Here is a 24,262-nt window from a genome sequence, read left to right as displayed (position 1 = left end):
CCGTAAGGATCGGTCATGCACAGACCAAATTGCAACACTACGGATCATCGTCGAACAATCAGTTGAGTGGAACTCATCACTATACATCAACTTCATTGATTATGAAAAGGCATTCGACAGTGTAGATAGGAGGACGTTATGGAAACTTCTTCGACACTACGGAGTTCCTGAGAAGATTGTCAATATTATCCGGAACTCATACGACAAAGTAGTGCATGGAAGACAGCTGACAGATGCATTCCAAGTAAGGACCGGAGTCAGACAAGGCTGTTTACTCTCTCCCTTCCTCTTTCTTCTGGTGGTCGACTGGATTATGAAGACCTCAACATCTGAAGGAAAACACGGAATACAATGGACAGCTCAGAACCAATTAGACGATTTGGACTTCGCAGATGACCTAGCCCTCCTATCACGTACACACGAACAGATGCAGATGAAGACAGCCAGTGTAGCAGCAGTCTCTGCATCAGTAGGCCTCAGTATACACAAAGGGAAAACCAAGGTCCTCAAATTCAAAGCGGAAAACAGCAATCCAATCACTCTTGATGGAGAAACTCTGGAAGATGTAGAGTCCTTCACATACCTAGGAAGCATCATCGATGAACAAGGAGGTTCAGATGCAGACGTAAAGGCGAGGATCGGCAAAGCAAGGGTCGCATTCCTACAATTGAAGAACATATAGAACTCAAAACAACTTTCAACCAATATCAAAGTGAGAATCTTCAATACGAACGTCAAGGCAGTTCTACTGTATGGAGCTGAAACTTGGAGAACTACAACAACCACAATCAAGAAACTACAAGTATTTATAAATAGCTGTCTACGCAAGATACTCAACATCCATTGGCCGGATACCATCAGCAATAGCCTTCTGTGGGAGAGAACAAACCAACTTCCAGCTGAAGAGGAAATTAGGAAAAGACGATGGAAATGGATAGGACATACATTACGCAAATCGTCAAACTGCATCACGAGGCAAGCCCTAACTTGGAATCCTGAAGGGAAGCGAAAAAGAGGAAGGCCAAAGAACACATTACGTCGGATAATAGAAGCAGATATGAAAAGGATGAATTACAACTGGACGGAGCTAGAAAGGATTGCCCAGGACAGGGTTGGATGGAGAATGCTGGTGAGCGGCCTATGCTCCTTCACGAGGAGTAACAGGCGTAAGTAAGTAAGTAAGTAAGTTAAGCTTTAATCACATATGGGCACTAAACTACTCTTCAATGTGATTTACCATGAAAATGGATATTGATGAAGCTGTGAGGTATTGTCATACCATATATACTTCTGTAAATGTCCCACGGGTTCTGTTCAGTAATGTGGTCTTTATGTGTTTGGGGACGGACGTACGTGTACTGATGTTATCTTGTTTTATACATACTATCCATCCATTTGTTTTTTTATTGGGGAGGTGTAAATTAGGAATGTCAGCAATAGTGATGTATGAGATGGTGGAGAACATTTGTAGCTCAAGTGGATGATTTTGGTGGGGTTCCGTCCTCTGAGCTGGATGGTTTGGTCGTGGAGCTTTCATCGTTCCTCTGAACGACATCATCAACACAAACTTCAGATACAAGTGAAGTGTTCGAATTTCTCCATATGTGTTTCAAAGCTTGTTCTGTGCACCTCGATGTTGATTGGTTCTTATTGACCTTAAATTTGTCATTGTTTGCTTCTTTGTTTTGGTTGTGTCTCCCATTGATTTGATTTTTTTCCCCATATTTGTGCATGATTTTTCTAATTGGTTGGTAAATTGAACTGATTTCAATATGCTTGTTGATTGCTGATTGACCTGAGTGCCAGGCTTCTGAAAATTCTCTGGTGTTTTTGGAGTTTCCTCTGTCTAAGATTTCCACATTTTTCCAATCGAATGAGTGTCCGCAGTTGACAAATTTGAGGTCAATAAGAACCAATCAACATCGAGGTGCACAGAACAAGCTGTGAAACACATACGGAGAAATTCAAACACCTCACTTCTATCTGAAGTTTGTGCTGATGATGTCGTTTAGAAGAACGATGAAAGCTCCACGACCAAACCATCCAGCTCAGAGAACAAAGCCCCACCAAAATGGTGATGTATGCATTTTACTGCCATACCATTTCTCCCAAACAGCATCAGCGTTAGTTTGAATGTTTTCGGTTGTTGAAAACGGCCAGTCGAACGTGCAGTCCCACATTAGAGGAAGACCAAACTGTCGACGACCAATGTGTTTGTTGTTCGCATCCTCTATTACAAGTTCAGATGGTGGCGTGTGTATAAAAATAGTTGAAGTCCACTGTAGGACACACAACATTGTTCGCTCCATACGTTTCACTGAATCACTAGGTGTTGATATCACACTTTCTTGTAGAGAATCCTAGTAATTCGCTTCTCCAAGCAAGAAATGGATCTCCGAATATGAACGAGTTGATCCCGGTTTTTGGGTTTTCTTAGAATTTCCTCTCATATTATCAATCTTAGATGGAATAAGATAAGACATTAATATCAAGACCATCGTACAGTGTATTGTGATTCGATATTAGATCACAACAACAAGAACGGAAAACATTGCCAAAAACCATGTCGTTTCCTAAATAAAAGATTATGCCATTGCACATAGTCTACACTAGCTATCCGAACAATCTTCTCCATTAGTTTGACGGCTACACTGGTTGGACCAGTGGAACGATAATTACAAACCGGACTGATAGTTGCGTCTTTCTAGTCCCTTGGCAGTTTGGACTGCCTCAAAGACTTATTAACCAGTATGGCCAGAGGTTAAAAAATAACATCTTCCAAGGTTTTCATATTAGTAGTATGAATATCGTAAGGACTACTGGACTTACGTGGTTTGAGACGTTGAAGTAGGCGTAACATAGTTCCTTCCTCATCGATCACAAGATCCAAGACAAGCCGCTATCATCATAATTAATTTTTAGTCTCTCATCATCGTCGACAGAAAACAGTCTACTAAATTACTCTGATAAACCTTCAGCTCTTTCAGAATAATTCCTCGTAAATATCAACTTATTTTCTTGTACCAGAAGTGGTGAAACTACATCATTCATCTGAGTTCGCCTAATTATGTACAAGAACGACGTTTGAGGATTATTTTTACGATCCACAACCATTTGTTTTTCATATGAAGGTCTAGTCTTACTTGTCAACCCCACACAAGCGTTCCTAGTCTTACAGTAAATGGGTCTGTTCTTTTCAGGGCCTGTAGAGATAAACGCACTTCAATGGTCTTTCCTTCGCTTGAGAAGTTTGTTGACCTCGTTAGTTATTTATGGAGGGCAGTTATTGGGTCTACGTAGTACTAAGCATGATATAAATGTGGACGTAACTAAGTTCAGCGTACCATTAAATACGGACCATACTTCTTTAATTGATGAGCCAGTATCTACCGACTAGAGGATTTCTGCGAAAAAATCTTGCGTGATAGGTATAGTTGTTCTTCACATGTTTGTGCGAAGTCCAACCTGATCATATTTCGCGTTACAAGCTCTAACCAGGAATGGTAAAACAGCTATTTGCCAACGGTGGGGGAGTACTTAGGTAGGTTAAATCATCGGTCGCATTAGGCGTACATGACAACAGAAGTTTTTTGACAATTGAAGTCGTCATCATAAGGAAGCCCGGACTTGCGTATCAATGAGAAAATCGGTTTCTTACCTATGTGTCAAGGATTCGTTCGCAGTGATCTACTGTCTCCCCACTTACGTATGATGAGTGTGAGTAGCCTATAAAGCGATATAACCACACTATACTTGAACATTAAAATCCACTAAAATTCTTCTGGAAATCTTTTTGAAACAAGTAATCTTTCCTCAGAATCGGTCGTCTAAACTGTTCACTCGTAGCAGTCGAAATATTTCGGGAACTGGAAGCTCGACTGAAGATGCCACAGGTATTCGGAGTTCGACAACGCTTCAACCATTTACACCTTCTAATAGGAATCGTACCCACCAAGTGAAATCAAAAGTCAGAAGCGCGGAGGTTCGAAGATGTATTTGATAGGCTATCAATATATTGAGGATCGTCTGACCTGATCTGGCTAGTGACTGCATGGGTTGTTGAGCACGGTGTTCCCACTCGTGATCTGGTTCGGATGCACGGCCGAGCGCCTTCAGCTAGGTGAGTCCATTAAAACTAGTGTGGTTAGCATCCAATGTTGAAAACTTACAGAGCTATTTATTTTGGGGATTTATTTACCGCTGCTCGACCAATAGCACTAGACATTTTCCTGACAGTGCAACCGAACGGTCCTTATGATTACATGTCATTTTACTCGCTGGTATAACGTTGTTTTTCGAATGTAATACGATCTCCAACGAATCCCGTATAACAGCAGCTTACCAATGGACAATTACCCAGAAACAAATGTAATGTTTGATCTAAAAATGAAAAATAACACACTTGAAGCAATTTTAACTGGCCTTCGTTAGATTTCCGGACATCACTGGATTACTAGGTTATGCGAACACTACGAACTCATGTAAGCTAACACAAGCTCAATTAACTAAAAGAACTTTAAATGTAGATTGACCACCTTGAACAATGTCGCTCAAGGTCGTAAATGTGAGTTTCACCTGAGTTCAGGTTTTCATCCATTCGAAGTACCTGTTGGGTCGTCGGCTCACTTTTTCCCTCGTTCTTTCCTCTTCCAGATAGTCTCGTTTATTACTCCTAGCACTCCCCTAACACACAAAGTGTCTTCAGGTTAGACGCACACCTACCGAAGACTAAACGTTACTCTGTATGCCCTCATAGTGAATGTGTTACTATGGATTATTACCAAATTTCACCAAACATAAGTTCTCCAGCCTTCTCTAGTCCGACAGGTTCTTTTATATCGGAAGAAGACAGGATTGATTCTGATATTGAAGCAGATATACTACAAGCTAACATCGGTATAAATCCATGATTTGTAAATTTCATTGCTTTAGATGAGAATACAACCGTCAGAACATGCTCTCCTGCCTCTCTGCAGTCGTCGAAGCATTTGGGCACATCACAAGTGTTTATTCGCAAGGCCATGTTGTCTTCTGTATCCTGTCAGCTTAAGAATGCTTCAGTTAAAAGTCATGTAGGCGACCCCTCCTGTGTGGTAGGTTATCATTATTAATGTTCACAGAAAATTCCGATTTCCGAGTGTGCCATGATTCCACTGGTTTTGATGACCCATAGTCGAACAAACATTTTATTGCCTCGTGAATACACGACAATTCTGTTTTTCGCTGCAGAGTATGTTTTTATTGATTAGGTTCTTCAAAAGTATTATGCTTGTGTGTTGCATGCAAATTGTTTACATTTCTCAAAATATCCAATACACTGTCATTGTTAGCTACAAATATCAGCCAGTATTTCAACTAAGTGTATGGAAAATGTCATTTTGTAGGTTTTTTGATGAGAAACCTTAGACACTGAATCGAAATATGTTCCCCAATTTTCCTCGTGTATTCGACCATATAGTGACGTCTTTAGCTCCGTAGTATTTTTCTTATACTCGGTTTTGCATTTTTACTCCATTCATGTTGGCAAACCTAGTTACTCGTTTTTACTAATAACAAGAGGGTAGATACAGTGTACTTTCAATATTTATCAGATGAAAAATAATGCAAGGAAAGGAGAGTTCAAACACACCCTGTTTGGAACTAAGATAACTAACGATTGGTGAATGCTCTTATGCTACTACACTCATACCCTCATGTGTAAGAGCTCACCTAGATGAATTAAAAATGGCCAATACGTCAAACACACCAGTCCATGAAGTTATTGACTCTTGGTTAGGTAATGTACACGTTGACTTCTCATTAAAGGGCTACGAGTGGACCGTGATCAAATCTTAAGTGTATATAGGAAGTTAGTTGTGATAGTGATATAATCATTTTGCTGTCCTATTTTGATTATCTTGTCACATCTCAAATTTTCAATTACCACGTTTCCTTGATTGCCGCTTCATTCCTGTCGGCAGGTTTTGTTATTTTCCTTCACTGTGGTAATACAAAGTCCATGAAAATAAACAGTTGCGTATTTTTATTCTGCTCAGCACTGTCTGCCAAGATCTCCAAGCATTTGGAGGTAAGCGTGTCGCTCACCTCGAGTGTATATTTTTAGTCTTGTGGGCCAAGCCCTAACTTCTTTCAGTGTTTTGCATTTTTGATCTTTCTTTGCTGATGGTATGTGCTAACTGCATAGAAATATGTGTATTAATTTCTGTTTTTAAAGAACAAACTCTTGAAGTATTCTTCTGCTTATGTGATTTAGTTGTTGAGGGGATCAATTCACCTAACGGGTGTTACAAATAAATACGAACTGTATTCGAAAGTAGTTCGTCACAAAAATGTAAAGTATATCGATAAACCAAGATCATGAATACGTTTTGGCGTTTATTGTCTAAAAGTTTTGAACTATTATTTATTTCACCAAAATTGAAGGTCGATCAAAAGGTTATGCATAGAAACAGGCAGACTGACTTAACGGATACTTCAAAATAACTTACAAACCTTTTCATCAGACGATTAGTATTCGTTTGTGGTAGAGATAATAGTTGATCTAGCGTAATAGCCCCTGAATTTTTTGAAGACTTCCCTTATTGTTAATTCAAGTATCATTTCTCGTTATTTATTGCTTCATTTTTCACTTTCATGGTTAGGTTCCTGAAAGATTGCCTAGTGATGTCGTGTTGAACCTCATGAATTCTTGAATTTTTGTGCCGTGGTCTTAATTTGTTTTCCTTCTGTTTGTTTTGAAAACGACCATGTAGTTATACTGTTCTAAGATATTGTTGTCTAGCCATTTACGAAGTTGTAAGTAGTTATTAAAACTAAAGAGCTTTTCTGGTTATCTATGGTTTTACATGAATCAGATTTAGAAGTATCAGGACATCATATGACATTTACATTTTGGTTTACCTGACTGCTAAAAGCTCATTCGCACGTACTTCTGGGTGGGTAGATTAGTTGCCCATACACAAATGATGAACTCTCTATATCTATGGAAACTACTTTTCTTGCTTCGACTAACAATCAAATGATCCAGATTATTAATATTATTATTATTATTGTTATTATTTACTACGTCATTATTCACCCTCTTTTATTCCTACCCTGTCTATACTTATTTTTACGGCTTATACAGCAGCTCGTCTATGGCGGAAATTCGATTCTATCTAAACGTTCTCGAGTCACTGTCCGGTTGAAAATTGTATGTTACTACCGAATATGAGTACTGGAGCAGTTTTTCTGAAACCACGTGCACCATTCAAACTGGCTGCCTTCAACGTTCGCACACTTATGCAGGTTGGACAACAGATAGGGCTGGCTATGTCTTTAGAAAGTCTTAATATCGATGTTTGCTGTCTATCTGAGACCCGTATTCAAGACTCTGGTGAAGTACTACAAATTCGCTCTCCATCTGTCGCTTCAAAAAGCTTGTTTCACGTGCGTTTATCCTAGGACCCTGTGGCATCTTCGTCTGGTCTTGCTGGCGTTGGTGTCGCACTAAGCGCTAGAGCTGAGGCGACACTAATCGATTGGATCCCCATAAACAGTCGGTTATGTGCTGTTAGATTAGAGAGTTCCATCAAAGTGAGAAGAAATCGGCGTGAGAAACGATGTCTTTTCGTCATCTCCGCCTATGCTCCGACAGATTGCAGCCCGGATGCAATCAGTCAGTCAGCCACAACAATCAAGGATGAGTTTTACCATCAGTTATCTGTTCTTCTCCAGAAAGTGCGTTCGACAGATATTGTAGTACTAGCCGGAGACTTGAATGCTCAGGTCGGGCGTCTAGGCACAGAAGCGAGTCGTTTAGGTGGCCGATGGGGACTCGTCGGTTGCAGGACAGATAATGAGGACCGTCTACTGCAACTATGCACAGACCACAACATGTTTCTGGCTAGCACTAACTTCCGGCACAGTCATCGCTGATGTGCCACCTGGCGTCCTCCCTCTGCATCTCATGCGTGGACTCAGATTGATCACATCGCGATCAGCTACCGCTGGCGTGGTTGTGTACAAGACTGCCGCTCCTTTTGGAGTACCTATCTGGACTCTGACCATGCCTTGGTCTGCGCCAATCTTACCTCACTTTTCAGTGGCCAACGAAGTGACCGCCATCAACGGATTGATATTAGCAAGCTGGTTGCAACTTCTGTTGCAAGTAAGTATCGAACCGAGCTAGCCTCTAGGCTAGCTACCATTCCACCGAAAAGTATAGATAAGCATTGGTTGCAATTGCATGACGCCATGAAAACGACGGGTACAGTCAGCTGTGGGTTCGCGAAACGTCCCGCTTATAAGCACTGGGTTTCTTCAAGTTCCTTACAACTCATTGAAGCCCGTCGGTCTACTCCGGGTGACCGTGAGTTTGACCATAAACGAAGTATGTTACGTAAGGAAATTGGGCAAAGCTTGCGTAAGGACCGAGAAGCCTGGTGGTTGAAGCGTGCTAATGAGCTGGAAGCAACAGCTGCATCTGGTTATTACCGGAAGCTCTTCCAACTCATCCGAGCCACTGGCAGCAAGAAGTCTGGTGTGAGCGAAACAATCTACGAGGATGATGGGACGCCAATCACTAACATCCATCGACGTCTTGGACGATGGACAGAATTTTCGAAGGGCAGTTCAACTGGCCTGCTGCCCCGGCAACATCGGTCAGACTGTCCTGCCCTCCATGGCCGGTGACGACTGATCCACCAAATGAGGCGGAAGTCCGCAAGGAACTCCAACTCTTGAAGCGTTACAAATCACCTGGCCCATATGACTTACCTCCGGCTCTTTTTAAAGATGGTGGTGACTTTCTGACTAAGGAACTAACGATGTTGTTTACAAAGGTCTGGGAGCTCGAGAGTGTACCAACGTCATGGAATGAGTCGATAGTTGTCCCTATCTTTAAAAAGGGTTCACGTCGTTCCTGTAACAACTATCGTGGGAAAAGTCTACTTCCGATTGCGTCCAAGCTATTGGCTTCCGTCATACTTCGTAGGTTGTTCAAAACCCGAGAAAGATTGACTCGCGAGGAGCAGGCTGGGTTTCGTTCAGGTTGAGGATGTATTGACTATATCTTCACCGTCCGCCAAATGTTAGAACACCGTCATACTTATCAAAGGCCAACAATCGTAGTGTTTCTGGACATCAGGGCTGCCTTCGATTCGTTGAATAGGACTGTTCTCTGGGATTGTCTATTGAAGAAGGGTGTGCCTGAGAAGTTTATTAACATCCTAAAAGCCCTATATACAAACACATCAGGCAGAGTGAGGGCATACAGCCACCTTTCCCCATTGTTCCATTCGAGCAGTGGGGTTAGGCAGGGTTGCCCAATCTCACCATTCCTCTTCAACTTTGCCATCGATGACATTCTGGAAACAGCTCTGATGAATGTAAGTGATGGTGGTGTGGATCTGTTGACTGGAGAAAGACTTCTCGACCTTGAGTATGCGGATGATATTGTCTTACTGTGCGATAATGCCCAAGCCATGCAATCCGCGCTGAATAAGTTGGCAATCAGTGTCCGTAGTTACGGTATGAGCTTTGCACCTTCGAAGTGCAAAGTACTTCTACAAGACTGGCAGGATTCTAATCCTGTACTCACCCTGGATGGTGAGCAGATAGACGTAGTTGAGAAGTTCGTGTATCTGGGTAGCTGCATAAGTGCTGGTGGGGGTGTGAGTGATGAGATCAATGCACGTATAGTGAAAGCCAGAGCGACTTATGCCAATCTGGGCCATCTTTGGCGCCTTCGTGATGTTAGTCTGGCTGTAAAAGGTTGGATCTACAACGCGTCGATGAAAGCAGTTTTGCTCTATGCTTGTGAAACCTGGCCTCTCCGAGTTGAGGATGTCAAACGACTCTCTGTGTTCGATCAGTCAGTCAGTCAGCTACAACGTAGGACCAGGCACATATATGCATCGGTCCAAGTTGCCATACCTCATTAACACAACAAGATGGACACCGGATTCATAAAAGTAGTTAATTCAAAGGTGGTAATATATAAAAGAAAGATTGCAATAAGGATATAGTACAGGAAGAAAGAATTAGTTCGTAGAAAGAAAGATATTAAGCGATTTTAATCTCTTAGTTTAAGGGAAGGCAGAGAGTGTATACACCGACGCCATTGTGATCGATTCTGAGCCATGATACCCAGAGTCTCCAACCATTGGTTACGATAGTCGCGCGGACCTCAACCAAGTTGTCTGCATCTACCAACATGGCTCAGATCAGAAGTTACTGACTTCAAGCACTGATGCCACGTTTTGGTTTCTCTGCTCCTAACTTTCTTCCAGCCATCTCGAACACCGGTTAGCATTACACGTCGTGGTAATCGGTGTTCAGGCATACGTAACACGTGGCCCAACCATCTCATTCGATGAAGATTCATAACCTCATCAACTGATTTACCATCATTTTCTAATACCCTGCGTCTAACCTTACTATTACTTACCCGGTGATCCCAGCAGACGCCAGCAATATTTCTAAGGCATCTGTGGTCAAATACTAATAGCTTACGAGTGTCTTCTACTCTTAATGGCCATGTTTCGCTGCCGTAAATTAAAACAGAAGGGACTGCCGCTGTGTTCGATCATCGTTGTCTTCGAAGGATTGCTGACATCCAGTGGCAACACCATGTTAGTAATGCAGAGGTTCGGCATCGTGTGTTCGGTCACAGAGACGATAATGCATTTGGTGTCACCTTCTTGAAACACCGACTTCGGTGGCTTGGACATGTTCTACGAATGTCGTCTCAGAGGATTCCACGTCGTGCATTATTTGCCGACTCTGGGACTGGTTGGAAAAAGCGGAGAGGTGGTCAGTATATGACATGGTGTCGTGGCATGAAAGAAAGCTGCAAAGTACTGGTTTGCGTTGGACCTTCACGGCTCCCTGGCTGGGGTCCGAGAGGTGGTGCGACACAATGGCGATCATGCTGTAACCTTCTTTTACTTTCTTCATAAAAAGTGGTTTTGTCTTCCTCAATTGAAAGATTTCTTCTGATTGTACCTTTCCGTTCCCCCATTTTTACCACTATTATTATTACACCACCTTACATCAATCTCTTCGTTATTATTCTCTCCTTTTTTCCCTTCCCATTAAATTCTCATTGTTTTGTGTGGCGCATATATATTTGGCGCATTCTTGTACCAATATTTATGTGTTTAAATAAATAAATAATAAAGATTAGTTGCTTTAGTAGTTCGCATGTATTTATAATAAGTATGGTACGTGAAATAATTATATATATGATAATTACGCCTTGTCATAGTTGCGTGCTTTTATTGCTACCTGTATTTTCTCTTTATGTGATATACTATAATAGTTAAACGTTATTCAGTAGTTCATTTTTTTACTGTAAATCAATTGTAGTGTTTTGTTTCTAATCATGCTCTCATCTGACTTATGCTACTAACTGTAAACCTACGCAATGAATTGAGATTAGTATGTTATCGATCAATGAAATGGTTATCCACCACTCTCGTAGTTTCATTTTCCTTTAGTCAGCAAAACGTATATGTAGTTTACTCATTGACCATTTTATCACCTGTAAAATTGTGTTCTTAGGTGTACTACAGACAGTTGATAAATACTTCATTCGTAATTTCAAAAAACATGTTTTTATATTTCTTTTTGACGCTTAATGGAGTAACTTATTATTTTTCTTATATATTTGTGGTTCTCTGTAGTCTTTTCGCAAGTATGTAGCGATTGGGACAAACAAAGGTGTCATATTTATTTTCAGTAAGTTCACATTATTCATTTCTATCATGCAAGTTTTCCTGCTTTCGTACGTTGTCCCACATGTATTACATTTTTATAATACTCCAAAACACAAACATTGGTACAAGGAGGCACCAAATATATATGCGCCTTTGTCATGCGATTTGTGTGAGGTCTGGAATACTATCCAGGCGCCCAAACAGAAGCAGGATAATGCTGTTATATTATATGTTCAGAAGTCATAATGTATAGATACTTTATACCTATTTTAAAAGTTCATAATAAAGAGTAGCAAGTGATCGAAATCACACAAAAATTAAATTAATATTAAAGTCGCAATTATGCTACATAATCTACTTTAAATATTTATATTTGTTTTTACTGTTCCTCCTGACTGTCTAACTAAAACTGTCACACTAATTAGCCACTTGGTAGTATTCAACGCCATCCTTCTATTCATTAGTAATTCAGATGAACTGATCATCGCCGGATATCTCAGTAGCAATGTTTCTGGTTACGTTATTAGGTAATACGATTCTGAATTTCTCTAGTCCGTCTATCCCATAAAAACAGATTTATCTTTCCAATGAATGCCAGCGAACACCAAGTCCATGATTTCCTACCTATTTTTTTCCAACTACCTGGCGGTAGTGATTTATTAAAACACAGAAATTAGTAATTTAATTGACAGTATGCGTTTTATCGCTCTGCCATTTTTTAGTCATTTACAACAATCAACTGGTTGTCTCTAATTTCAATAACTTCGACTTGCGTAAATGAATATTGTTGCTATTTTTCATTCTTGCTACAGCTGCTTGTAAATTTCTTGTCGGTTGTAAGAACTATCACCCACTTCGGTTTATTAAAACCTAGACATCTACACTGTTAAGAAACTTTCAAATAGTTTACCTGCATACAATCGTTAATCAATATGGGTTTAACTATCACTAAGCCGATAAACCTACATGAAGTTTTTGGTTGTTTGCTCAGTGAATTAAAAATACTGCTAAAATGGAACACAATTTTCACACTCCTGGAGTGCTTAGTACCAGGTTTGGCTTATTTCTTTGATTGCCAAAATAAATATAGGACATTTTTTATTCTTGTAGTCGTGCTCCTTTTCCTTGTTAGGACTTTATTTTCTCATCTGTTTTTAAACCTTACCAATGTTAGATTGCTTTTGTTTCTTTGAATACAATTAATATTGGTCCAGGGGCATTAGTATTTAATGTTTTTCGATAGCAGTTATATGCCAATCTAAACTGAACGCAATGTCTTCCAACTTACGAGCTTTCTTGTATCAGTTTTTTTATATTACACCAAAGCCTAAACCTAGTTTTATTATTTTGTTAGACCAAATATAGCGCTAGCAATTTTTTATTGTCACTGAGGAAGATCTATACATTATGTCAACTAATCAAGCTTCTACTTCGTTGATCCGATATTCATTGTCATTACATGTTTCAACTCTCCAATTACTCATTTCTGTTATGTAGATTTACATCAAGTCTTGAGACTTTGTTTTGGCAACATAAGTCCACCAAATACTCCTGAAGCAAAAGCTGGGGAAGCTCAAGGCCCAATAACTGTCTTAAGCCAGAATCCAAATGGAACTTTATTAATGACTGCGTATAGTAGTGGTAGAATAGCTGTTTGGCAAATTCCTGCTTCAGTCTTATCTGAGAAATCTGGACAAGATACAATAATGGGTCGCCAGTATGCTCCTGATGACGAGTCAGATATACCAGAAACATCACAGAGAAACGATGGTGGTCTTAACTCTATTCAATTAAATTGCAACTATGCACCACAAGAGGTCTCACTGACCCCCAAAAAGAGGGGTTCAGTCTCTTTTTCCAATAACGGTGGTTATGGGCGTCTCCTCTGTATAGTCGACGATGCTCATGGAGTTGGTCATTCAATCGGTCTTTGTTGTTTTACTACTGTTTCCTCGCTAGCTGCGTGTGTTGACACCGGAGGATCAGTGTTTCAGCTTAAGTTTACGTGAGTTTGAAAGCTATATTTGTTGTGATTAACGTCTATTTAGTTCCAGGATGATGTAAACACAATCATTTTAGAAATGATGTTCCATGAATTTGAGTTCATATATGATTATTTTTCTACCTTTCTGGATCCGACGTACTTTACGTTTTGAGTGACTAATGCATCTAACTTCCACACATCCTATTCTTTCTAGGTTCCTAACAATATTCACTGTACTGCTCAAATTAAGTTTTATGAACTAAATAAGCTTGGTGTCTGAGCGAAATCTGCACAGTCCCTCCAAATTTCCTAGTATGGCCGAGAGTTGGGAGGACCCGCTTTCTCTCTCAAAATGCCCTCACATGGCCAAGCGTGTATACAGCCACTTCCAAGGAAGTCGTACCCATTACCTTCTCACGGAGATGGTGTTAGTTACGAAATCGAGAAGACGAAAAGCGAATGTTCAGCGCTTTAACTGGGCTGGTGGATACAGAGGATCCACCTGGGAGAGTTTGAAAATCCTGATTCCGATCCATTGGTGCACATAGGCTCCAGGATCCTAAGGGAACAATGACATATGAATCTATTATTAGTCACCGGCTACATGAAACTGTATCTTTTAACGTTGCTCCACCGCCTTATGGGTTGAACCTTCACGTCAATGGCTCGCAGAGTGGCCCTCTAAGCATACCGCCTGCTTCGGTTTGGTCACTCGGGTAGTATCACGGCCCTCACACAAACCAAGTGACGAAGTGCAGCGCATATCTGCTTGGTGCCTCCTTGTACGAATGTTTATGTGTTGAAATAAATAATCAATAAGTGTTGCAAAGTTTGTGCTATCAACACAAACTTTGTTTCTGCAGTAAAGAAAATAAAAACAATATACAACAATACGATATTTTTATTGAACAGTTTTCTTTAACAGTTTAGTTCATTTCTAAGTACCACTTATTTTCACTGATAACCATTAACTCGGTGCTGCAACTGTGCTCAGACAATAGTTTCACATAGCGAGCCCCTGCACCAAACCAACGATGGACTCAAATAGACCATATTGCCATCAGTCATCATTGGAGTGGCTCAATAGAAGACTGTCGCTCGTTCTGGAATATCCGTTTGGACTCCAATCATGCTCTAATACGAGCATGTGTTTGCTTGCGTCTCTCTGAACGCGGGCAAATCACATCGAGAAGACCCATTAGAGACGAACTCAGTGACGAGGAAGTCAAAAGTAGATTACAAGAACAACTGAGGTCACATTTACGTAGTTCTGAAAACGAGACTGACCCAGATGTTGCTTGGAACGAACAGCTGTGGAAATAGCAGTGACATCTATTAGTGATTTAAACCAAAGGGTTACGAAGAACCAATGTATTTCTACTAAGTCTATTGCACTGATGGATTCTCGCGAACTTACCCCATCAGGCCCTAAACACGATGAAAAACGAAAACAAATCAAATCTAGATTAACCATAAGTCTAAGGAACGACCGTGAGCAGTGGTGGGCAACGAAAGCAAAAGAGATGGAAAAGGTGGCGGTTGTAGGCAACACCAGACAGCTTTTCAGACTAATAAAAGAAACGAATTAGGAAGTTATGTGTAAGTGAGACGATCTCGGAAAAAGACGACACTTATCTGCTCTCAGCCTAGACGCTTAGAACGATGGGCGTTGCACTTTGAGGAGCAGTTTAACTGGCTTTTAGTTACTCTACGACTACCCACCATTCCCAAACAGTCTGAATGGAACATTGAAGTAGCCCCCCCTCGACTCTAATTGAAGTTCAAAAGGCTATAGTTAATCTGAGACGAGGAAGAGCAGCTGGTCCAGATGGATTGGCTCCAGAGGTCTTTAAGTACGGTGGTCCAGCTTTAGCGATTAGGTTGATCAATAATTCAAAAAGACCTGGGAGTTGGACGTGATTTCATCTGACTGGTCGCAATTACTGATTGTCCTGATATATAAAGGGGTCAAAACCATCCTGTGATAACCATAGAGGGATTAGTTTGACTGACGTAGCATCTTAAATACTGGCTTCGATAATTTTTCTTTCTCTATTTGTCCATAGACCAAAAACTCCACTTATCTTGAAAATCTGATCAGCCCTAATGGGTTGGCGTCTGAGGAAATCTCTGCACGGATTCTGAAAGCTCGTTTGGCTTTTTCCAACTTACGTCACCTATGGGAAATGCGAAGTATCCGTCTATCAATAGAAGGATGAGTGTACTGTGTAGCAGTTCGTTCTGTTTTACGTAACGGCTGCGAAACGTGGCTATTAAGAGTAGAAGATACTTGTAAGCTACTAGTATTTGACCACAGATGTCTTGGAAATATTGCTTGTATCTGCTGCGATCACCGGGTAAGTAATAGTGGGGTTAGATAAATGTTATTACGGAATGACGGTCAATTGATTGATGAGGTTGTGAATCTTCATCGAATGAGATGGTTGGGCCACGTGTTACGTATGCCTGAACACCGATTACCACGACGTGTAATGCTAACCGGTGTTCGAGATGGCTGGAAGAAAGTTAGGAGCAGAGAAACCAAAACGTGGCATCAGTGCTTGAAGTCAGTAACTTCTGATCTGAGCCATGTTGGTAGATGCAGACAACTTGGTTGAGGTCCGCGCGACTATCGTAACCAATGGTTGGAGACTCTGGGTATCATGGCTCAGAATCGATCACAATGGCGTCGGTGTATACACTCTCTGCCTTCCCTTAAACTAAGAGATTAAAATCGCTTAATATCTTTCTTTCTACGAACTAATTCTTTCTTCCTGTACTATATCCTTATTGCAATCTTTCTTTTATATATTACCACCTTTGAATTAACTACTTCTATGAATTCGGTGTTCGTCTTGTTGTGCTAATGAGGTGTGGCACTTTTGTCCGATGAATATATGTGCCTGCTTCTGACTGACTGATTAACTCGGTGGCGAACTCATTCTGTTAAGCTAAGTAATTTTATGGAGAAAGTTATCTTCATTCTATGATTGTTATCTATATTTTTTGTTAATATTTTATGAATATTGGCATATTATTTTTAATTTCAGACAAGGCTTAGTTGGTATGAAAGGCGAATCTATATGTTTCTTTTCTGGAAGGTAAGCTTTTGAGTAACAGTTTGTTAGCTGATTGTTTTTTGTCGGCATTTCATTGTCGAATGTCAGTGTTCATTAGAAATAGGTAATTTATTTTTATTTTTATTTTCATTACAGTTACATGTTATCACGTAAACATCGCATAAAAAGTTCTCTTAAGTGGTCGAAAAGTTAATATAAAGTTTTACAAATAGGAATCGATAATTTGTACTGATTTAAGTCTCTAAAGAATATGAACAAATATTTTTGATCAAATCCATTTGAAACATTCTCTGATTTGCTTCATTTTTCGCATTATTTTCGTTCCTATTTAAAAAACGTCTATCAAAGTTATCTTTTTGATAGCAGTGCACACTGTTATAACTATAAATCTTTAATCAATACATAATTCTGTTCATGTAAGGCCCTGTGTCCACACTGTTAACCTTTTATGTCTCTAGTTTATTGGAGAAAATGCCCTGTTGAAAAATCAATCTTTATAGAAATAATAGTGAACCATAAAAGTAACAGCAAAGTACTAAGAAATACGAATCAACTTAGTATCTGAAATAAGTTGGAGCAGCTTTAAGGTTTATTGTAAAAAAAACACTGATTGTGGTTATTTCTATGGTAAATGTACATACGCTGACGTGACATTTTCTATTTGTTTTTCCTCAGTCATGGAGAAATATGTGCAATGGAAGCCCTTGGATTGAATGCGTCGAAAACTAATGGACATTTTGATTCAAAACAGTTAGATGATCAACTTAAAGAAGCTAAGCAGTCGATCCTAAATTCTTCTGCTCTTCTGGCTCTGGCTTCGTTTACCAAACTGATCATTGTACAGTTGCGTCCTCGTGTTCAAGTATCCCACTGGCAGGTTTTGAAAGTTAGTTCTTAGATAGTATCTCCAATTGTTGTCGTCCCAGATTAGTCAATGTATTCCTTTGTTTGTTTCTGTTTTTTTGATGTCACAAAAATTGTTATGGAGTTGTTGGGATATTTTTTTGTTATGATGCTAGATTATTAGCTTCGTGAGGTTGTGTTTAAATCCTCAACATGAATGCTTTTATTTAGAAGTAATGGTTCTGTTGTGTGGTATGGACTTGTAAGTAAGATGACTATGTTATATTTTTTAACCATACAGTGCAATTTTTTTATTCATTCCAGGGACCACCTGCATTCCTTCCCTTTTTAAATTGGTACTGGAGTGCTGATTCTCCTGATAATGCATTTATTGCTTTTGGTCGAGGTTCAGTTGTTTACATTATGCAAGTTTCTAAGATTTCCCAGTCAGACAACACTTCTGTTACTTCTTTACGATTAAATGATTCTCCTTTTCCTGATAGTTCCACCCTCTTACGTTCGAATACTTCAAAGAATAGCGGGAATCGGCTTGGTTTTAGATTGTTATATTCTTTTAGTTTCGAACAAAACTTTCTCAACCTGAAGGTAAATAATATTTGATCGTTTGTAGTTGAGCAGATTACCATATTGTTTGTCTATTTTTCTAAAATTGTTGAACTGATAATGTTTATTCATATATATATATATATATATATATATATATATATATATATATATATGGGTGGTTAGATAGATTTCAAGAAAATCGGTCTGATTCAGGTTATTCCTTAAATACCAGGTCACTGTTTTGGTTACTTGATCATACTGGATAAAAAAGTAGAATATGAATCTGTCACACATTTGACCGGTGTGTTACATTCATCCTTAATCCATAAAATATATCACGTATAAAATAAGTTTCGTTCCTATCTACCTGTTGTTAAATGAAGAGTTCAAAATACTTGTGTTCACCTCTACATTTCACTTTCTAGTTAATGCTTTCGTTTTATTCGGTTTCGGTTTTCTTTTCTCATTTCTTGTTTTGTTTTTGGTTTCTATTAGTGGATCTCTTTTAATCAACTTATCGTTGTAAATGAATGTGAACAACTTCATTTGTTGAATAGTATAACTGGGGAAATGCTAGAAGTAAGCCTTATTCTCTTGTTTATCAGTTTTTTAAAAATGATAATCATTAATACTATTGTGGTGTGTGCTACTTATATTGATATAAGTAGTATATATCGCGAGTTAAAACGTAATATCTGGCAGCAGAAGATGAGGTGAAGATCAAGAAAGGAAGAGCGAGAGCACAATGGAATTTGTAAGAAAACGCATGTACAATGGAATGGGAGACAATGGATTAGTGTTTGCAACGAAAACAGTCCAGTTTGATATGATGCATTGATATTTTGCAAATTGACGATTGACTTTATGGTATTCAGATTTTATTGAGATAGTCTGTAATTTTGTGCTAAATGCATTCGATTGTCCCCACCCGTGTTCTTGTTCACTACACTATTACTGTCATTTATGCGCCGTAGATTGTTATCGTTATTGTACTCTGGATAATTTATTATTTTCTTTGAAGTGCGGAAGCTACAAATTATTAGTAGTGTTTCATTTCAAAGATCACAGTTGTTGATAACTTGAGATTGAGGAAGCCTAATCCCTTTGTATGCATATAGAATATAATTCAGTGAATTACTTTTCATTTAATAGGTTGTGAATACATAAGATTGTTTATTGTAACAAAATTTAAACTCAGTATGATAAACAAGTTACATGTGAAGATAATTGTTTTTAGCAGGAACTCTTATCCCGTTGTTTCTGCATACCACATTTACATCCCACCAATTTAGTGTTAAATGTATTACCAAAAGTTAAAAATAGGTTCTCTGACTAGACAACTAATCACTTTAAATAAAAGTTTTACTTCTTTTGAAACCCCTTTTGATTTACTACTTAAAACATCTCACTCAGTCTCTTATTTATTTATTTGGTGTGAAGTTTTGTCTAAGTATTGTGTAAATACAAGGGACGGTTATCCCTTTTTTTTGCTACCACTTCATTTTTTGGGTTCAAATTAAATATGAGTATGGAATATATAACTGTGACACATATGTATTCGCCATTTTCTACTATAGAAATATTTACCACAGGATGCGTTGGTTGAATTGTCAGTGAGATTTTACGTACTTTACAAAAACGAGTCATCTCATACAAAGTTAGTTATTACGAACTTTTCTTTTCTGAAAGCTTGCCACTTGTTTAGTTTTTTTACGGATTGCTTGATTTTAAAGAATCACCGAGAGTAACCAGTCTGTTATTATCACAGAAAATTCATGTACATATACCCTTTCATCATAATAGCAACAGACTGAGAATTGTTATTCCTTTTTCCGTGTACAGAATTAATAGACAATTCACCGTATTTTTTTTAACATACCTTAAAAACAAACATAAACAGCATTACTTTGGACTACAGTCACTATTATTTGGTTAAGTGACATCTCTTTCCTTTGAAATATTGCTAAAAGAACCCTGTTATCTACCTACCGTGATTGTGACCAAATACCGTTGTTTCTCTTGCGTTCACATGACAACTGGGTACAGTGTATTTGTTTGTGATCAGTTATCATTTGACAGAGTATCGAACTAGTCGCTCCTGGTAGTTTGTATGTGAAAGTTCCCCAGGTTTTTATTCTAGCTTCAATTATTACTTGTTATCAGTTTAAGTGTAGTGAACGAGAACACAATTTGGGACAATTGGATGTCTTTGAATACAAAATTACAGAACATCTTAGTAAAATCAGAGAACCATACAGTAAATACTTCATTTGCAAAATGTCAGTCAGTCGTCTCAGAATTCCTTGTCCTTTCATTTCCACACCAATCATTCTTTGTTCTCGTTCTCTTTTCTTTGGTCTTCTTAACCTTCTACCTCCAGGCATTTCACTTTCGATTGATGATGCATATTACTTATATCTGTCAACATCAGTAGCACACACCACAATAATACTACCCTAGATTATACGAATAATGATTTTTTAGCTCATTAATATTATTTACTATATAACGTTAAATGTGTAATTTCTTGCAATCCTTTTTTAGACCATTGATATCTCAAATATTCATCTCCGTCTTAATTCGGATTTGTTTAAGTTTCCGAAAATTAGTGAAGCTCTTGTAAGTTGTTATAAATGTTATAACTTTTCGTTTGGTTCAAATTAATTTGCTTCGTTTGAGATTTTGACGGGAATTACGCGCGTATACTTCTTTGACATCTTATGTTTCTTTTGTACATCAAACGTATATCTGAAATAGTCTAAGTGAAGCTAATGGAGCAAGAATTACTGTTGCCTTTCGTACCTACCTATGTTGTAATTATAACACGTCTTTGTTTAGTGCACGACAGGTTTTTGTCTGTGTTATTTTCCCCTTCATAGCTTCATTATTGATGACGAATTATGTTGAGTTTTGATGAATATTTGTAGCTTACGTGGTTGATTTAGGTAGAGTTTCGTTCTCTAAACTGGATGGTTTAATTGTGGAGCTTTCATTGTTCTTCTGAATAACATCTTCAGCACAAACTTCAAATAGAAGTGAAGTATTAAAGATTCCCATTGTGAAAATTAGAACAACACATATAAGCGAACAATTGTTTTCGATTAGATCGTCATCAGGCTTTACTCTAATATACATGAATATTTATACGAAAATTTTTTAAACCAATCAATTTCTCCATATATGATTCACAGCTTGTCCTGTTGACCTCGATCGTGATTAGATATTGGTAACCTCTAACCTATCATTATCTGCCTCTTTATTTTAGTTGTATCTTTTTTTGACCTCACCCTTAATCCCTTATCTGTCCATGATTTTTCTGATTGGTTGGTAAAGTGGATCAATTTTCATGTGTTTGTTAATTGCTGATTGACCTGAGTCCCATATTTCTAAAATTCTCTGGTGATCTTAGTATGCCTTCTATCCATAATTTGAACCTTTTCCCAGTCGAATATGTGCTCACAGTTGTTCACATGCAAGCGAAGATATGTCATGGCGATGGCTTCAGATACTCTATTTTTTGTCTCTTTATATCACCATGTTAGCTTCCAGCTTTTCTTCTTTATAATTTACCTATTTTTCATATCTTTTGGTGTCACTTGTGATTCTGGTTAGTTTTTTTTTTTTACCGTATTAATGACCTAACACCGGCCTGTGCCCAAAAATAGTATTTGCCACAAAAACTTGTCGTAATTCAGCAACTATATGCAGCTTCACCCTTAAGTTTACGTGTCACAGCCATTTTGTGATGGCTATATTGATTATGGCTAACTGATAGTCGTTTAATAATCTACTTTCAGTCTCAAAGATTAGCTATGGGGATCGAGATTTGAACTTGCATTCCAGCAGATGAAATTCGTAATGCTGTATAAAAGCAGTTGCATAGTGAATTTCTGAAGGTAGCAAATTCATTTCCAGTTGTTTTACCTTGCAACGTTACTGAAAAAAATTTATAACTAGTGTACATTTTGGATTCATCATTTAAAACTTACTGGACAAGCCCTATTTATTCACGATGGGATGGGTGCTGGTTATAATCTGGTGCATAATTTAAAATATTTATTTACTTATTTCGAATTCACGTTTACTTTCTTATTAAACAGTCTTTTTAACAACTGTAATGTGTTGCGAAATAAATTCGTCAAATAAAAGTTTGTAAACATTTTGCTGAGGTTTTAACCGAATAAGATATATATATTTTTTTGTTCATCAAATCTGTTTTCTATTAATCTCATTTTATGCAGGCTGTTGCTGGGGTACGAGCTTGTATGCATTCCATTACTGCTTATGGATCTCAGTTATTGATCCTCGGTGAAACCGGGTTGTACCTGATAGCATTACGTACATGGAACGAGGTAAACTTTAGCTCCTATTTTAAGAAAGAAATTACTCGATAAATTCATTTATTTTGAAGCAACATCTTGTTACTATAATTCCCAGTTATAAGTACTGTGTTACTAATTTTTTTCGAACACAAAACAGTAATATAATTATAATTAGTTTATCACTTTGATTAAATTATCAAATCCTCTATGATCAGTCTTCAATTTCTACTTCAATAAATTTAACATTGTAGATGTCGATTAAAAAAATCATTAGGTAAACGCAGTTATTTCTCTACTTAAATCCGTCCACAATATTTTAAAATGTTTAAAATACCCTTCAATTGTTTTTCGGTTGTTTTCAAGCTCTAAATATGTTATTAAATAAAAAGATTAACCTTAGTAATAACTGTTATTCAGGGTGACTACGAATTTTCGTAATGATTGATCATAGTTGTTTGTGATAGAATTCAATATACTCAGTTACATATCGGTTATCTGTAATGAAAATTACAAATAATTTAAACATCAGGGGAATAAACTTAAAAATGATGTACTAGTTAGTGAAGCTTTTTATTTTAATAGCCAGGATGGTCATCTGTCTGAATGACTTGTAGTTACATACTTCGGTTTGCGAAACCGGATAGTATCATTAACCCTCATATCCAAGTATTTAATAAGTTAATTTAAATTTCAAATTATGACTAGTAAAATAAATACAGAAGAGCGCTCCCTCCTATCTTCTCAGAGAGGTACTGTTCCTCTTATTATAACTCCTGTTAAATTTCAAAAATTCCAAGATAGTGATTCAAGAACGTATCTACGAAAGTTGTTATCAGAAACTCTTCATTCAGAGAATTGTTGCAGTCTGTCTTCTGTACTGAATAACAAAAGAAATTCTCTTAACGTATCGTACCGGTCGCGCACGGCCTTTTCTTGGAAGGTTTTTAATGTGTTAGCTCCGTTCTTCAAAGGGCCTTACCGCCGGAGACGGGAATCCGTGAGGTAAGGTGAGGTGTGACATTTTTAGGGTCGACCTTTTCTAACCCCACCCCTCCTTGTGGGAAGGCAGCATCGCTGCAGATGCTGGTTGTCCGAGGGAAACACCTTACTGCTGTCACACCCCTCTACAGTCAGCAGTTCGACTTCGCCCTCAGACCTTGAGTTGCTGCTTTTAGTCTTACCGTTCTCCAATCGACCTGCCTGGCATGGTAGAACCTACAGGAACATGTTTCAGCCAATATAGCTCAGTTGGGTCATCACGATAGGCAAGCCCGACCACCGCGTCAAGGTAGCAGCTTCGGTCGGGCACAATGTGGTAAACTTGATGAAACACTGTAAATAATCTCAGCAGCTTTATTTAGATCAACTTGATGTTTTTTGTCGACTAAATAAGCGAGAATATAACTTTTGATCATTCTTACTTGTACTTTACTCAACCAAGACGGATTGTGTTCTGCTATGCAATGATGGGCGAGATTATAATTTATGTATAGACCAATCAGATTTAGGAAATCAAGTCTTGGATGTTGGCGCGAAATTCACTTATTCAATTCTGTTTTGGCATTATGGCTAGTATCAGTTCGTAGTGAAAACAGTCAGTCAGTAACAACGTAGAACTTCGTGAAAACACTAACTCTAATTCCGAACTCTAACGTCCAACTCTATACCTAATCTTAATTCCTCTCTGGTTTATAACTACTTTAACCCTGGTAAGTAGGTGAATATCCCCAAGGTCATATTAACACCACTCAAAGGTCGTCTCACCTC

General features: G+C 38.4%; 1 protein-coding gene across 3 annotated transcripts in view; it reads left to right on the top strand.

Moving 5' to 3' along the window:
* The first annotated feature begins 4,259 nt into the window (after positions 1-4,259).
* The window catches only part of VPS8_1 (Vacuolar protein sorting-associated protein 8), a 49,623-nt gene continuing 29,620 nt past the window's right edge, over positions 4,260-24,262 (top strand). The window contains exons 1-11 of one of the 3 annotated variants that reach the window (XM_051210961.1): positions 4,260-4,564; positions 4,654-4,896; positions 4,933-5,093; positions 11,667-11,721; positions 13,197-13,704; positions 16,734-16,784; positions 17,439-17,649; positions 17,931-18,212; positions 18,669-18,752; positions 20,718-20,792; positions 22,415-22,525. In XM_051210961.1, coding sequence (XP_051070985.1) covers positions 4,770-4,896; positions 4,933-5,093; positions 11,667-11,721; positions 13,197-13,704; positions 16,734-16,784; positions 17,439-17,649; positions 17,931-18,212; positions 18,669-18,752; positions 20,718-20,792; positions 22,415-22,525 — 1,665 coding nt within the window. In that variant the 5' untranslated portion in view covers positions 4,260-4,564; positions 4,654-4,769. Of the gene's footprint in view, positions 4,897-4,932; positions 5,094-9,755; positions 13,705-16,733; positions 16,785-17,438; positions 17,650-17,930; positions 18,213-18,668; positions 18,753-20,717; positions 20,793-22,414; positions 22,526-24,262 lie in introns of those variants that run through there. The other 2 variants (XM_051210960.1, XM_051210959.1) reach the window with 2 other exon arrangements.

Source organism: Schistosoma haematobium, chromosome ZW (genome assembly GCF_000699445.3).
Source record: "Schistosoma haematobium chromosome ZW, whole genome shotgun sequence".
Lineage (NCBI taxonomy): Eukaryota > Metazoa > Platyhelminthes > Trematoda > Strigeidida > Schistosomatidae > Schistosoma > Schistosoma haematobium.
This window is presented reverse-complemented; position numbering and strand designations above follow the sequence as displayed.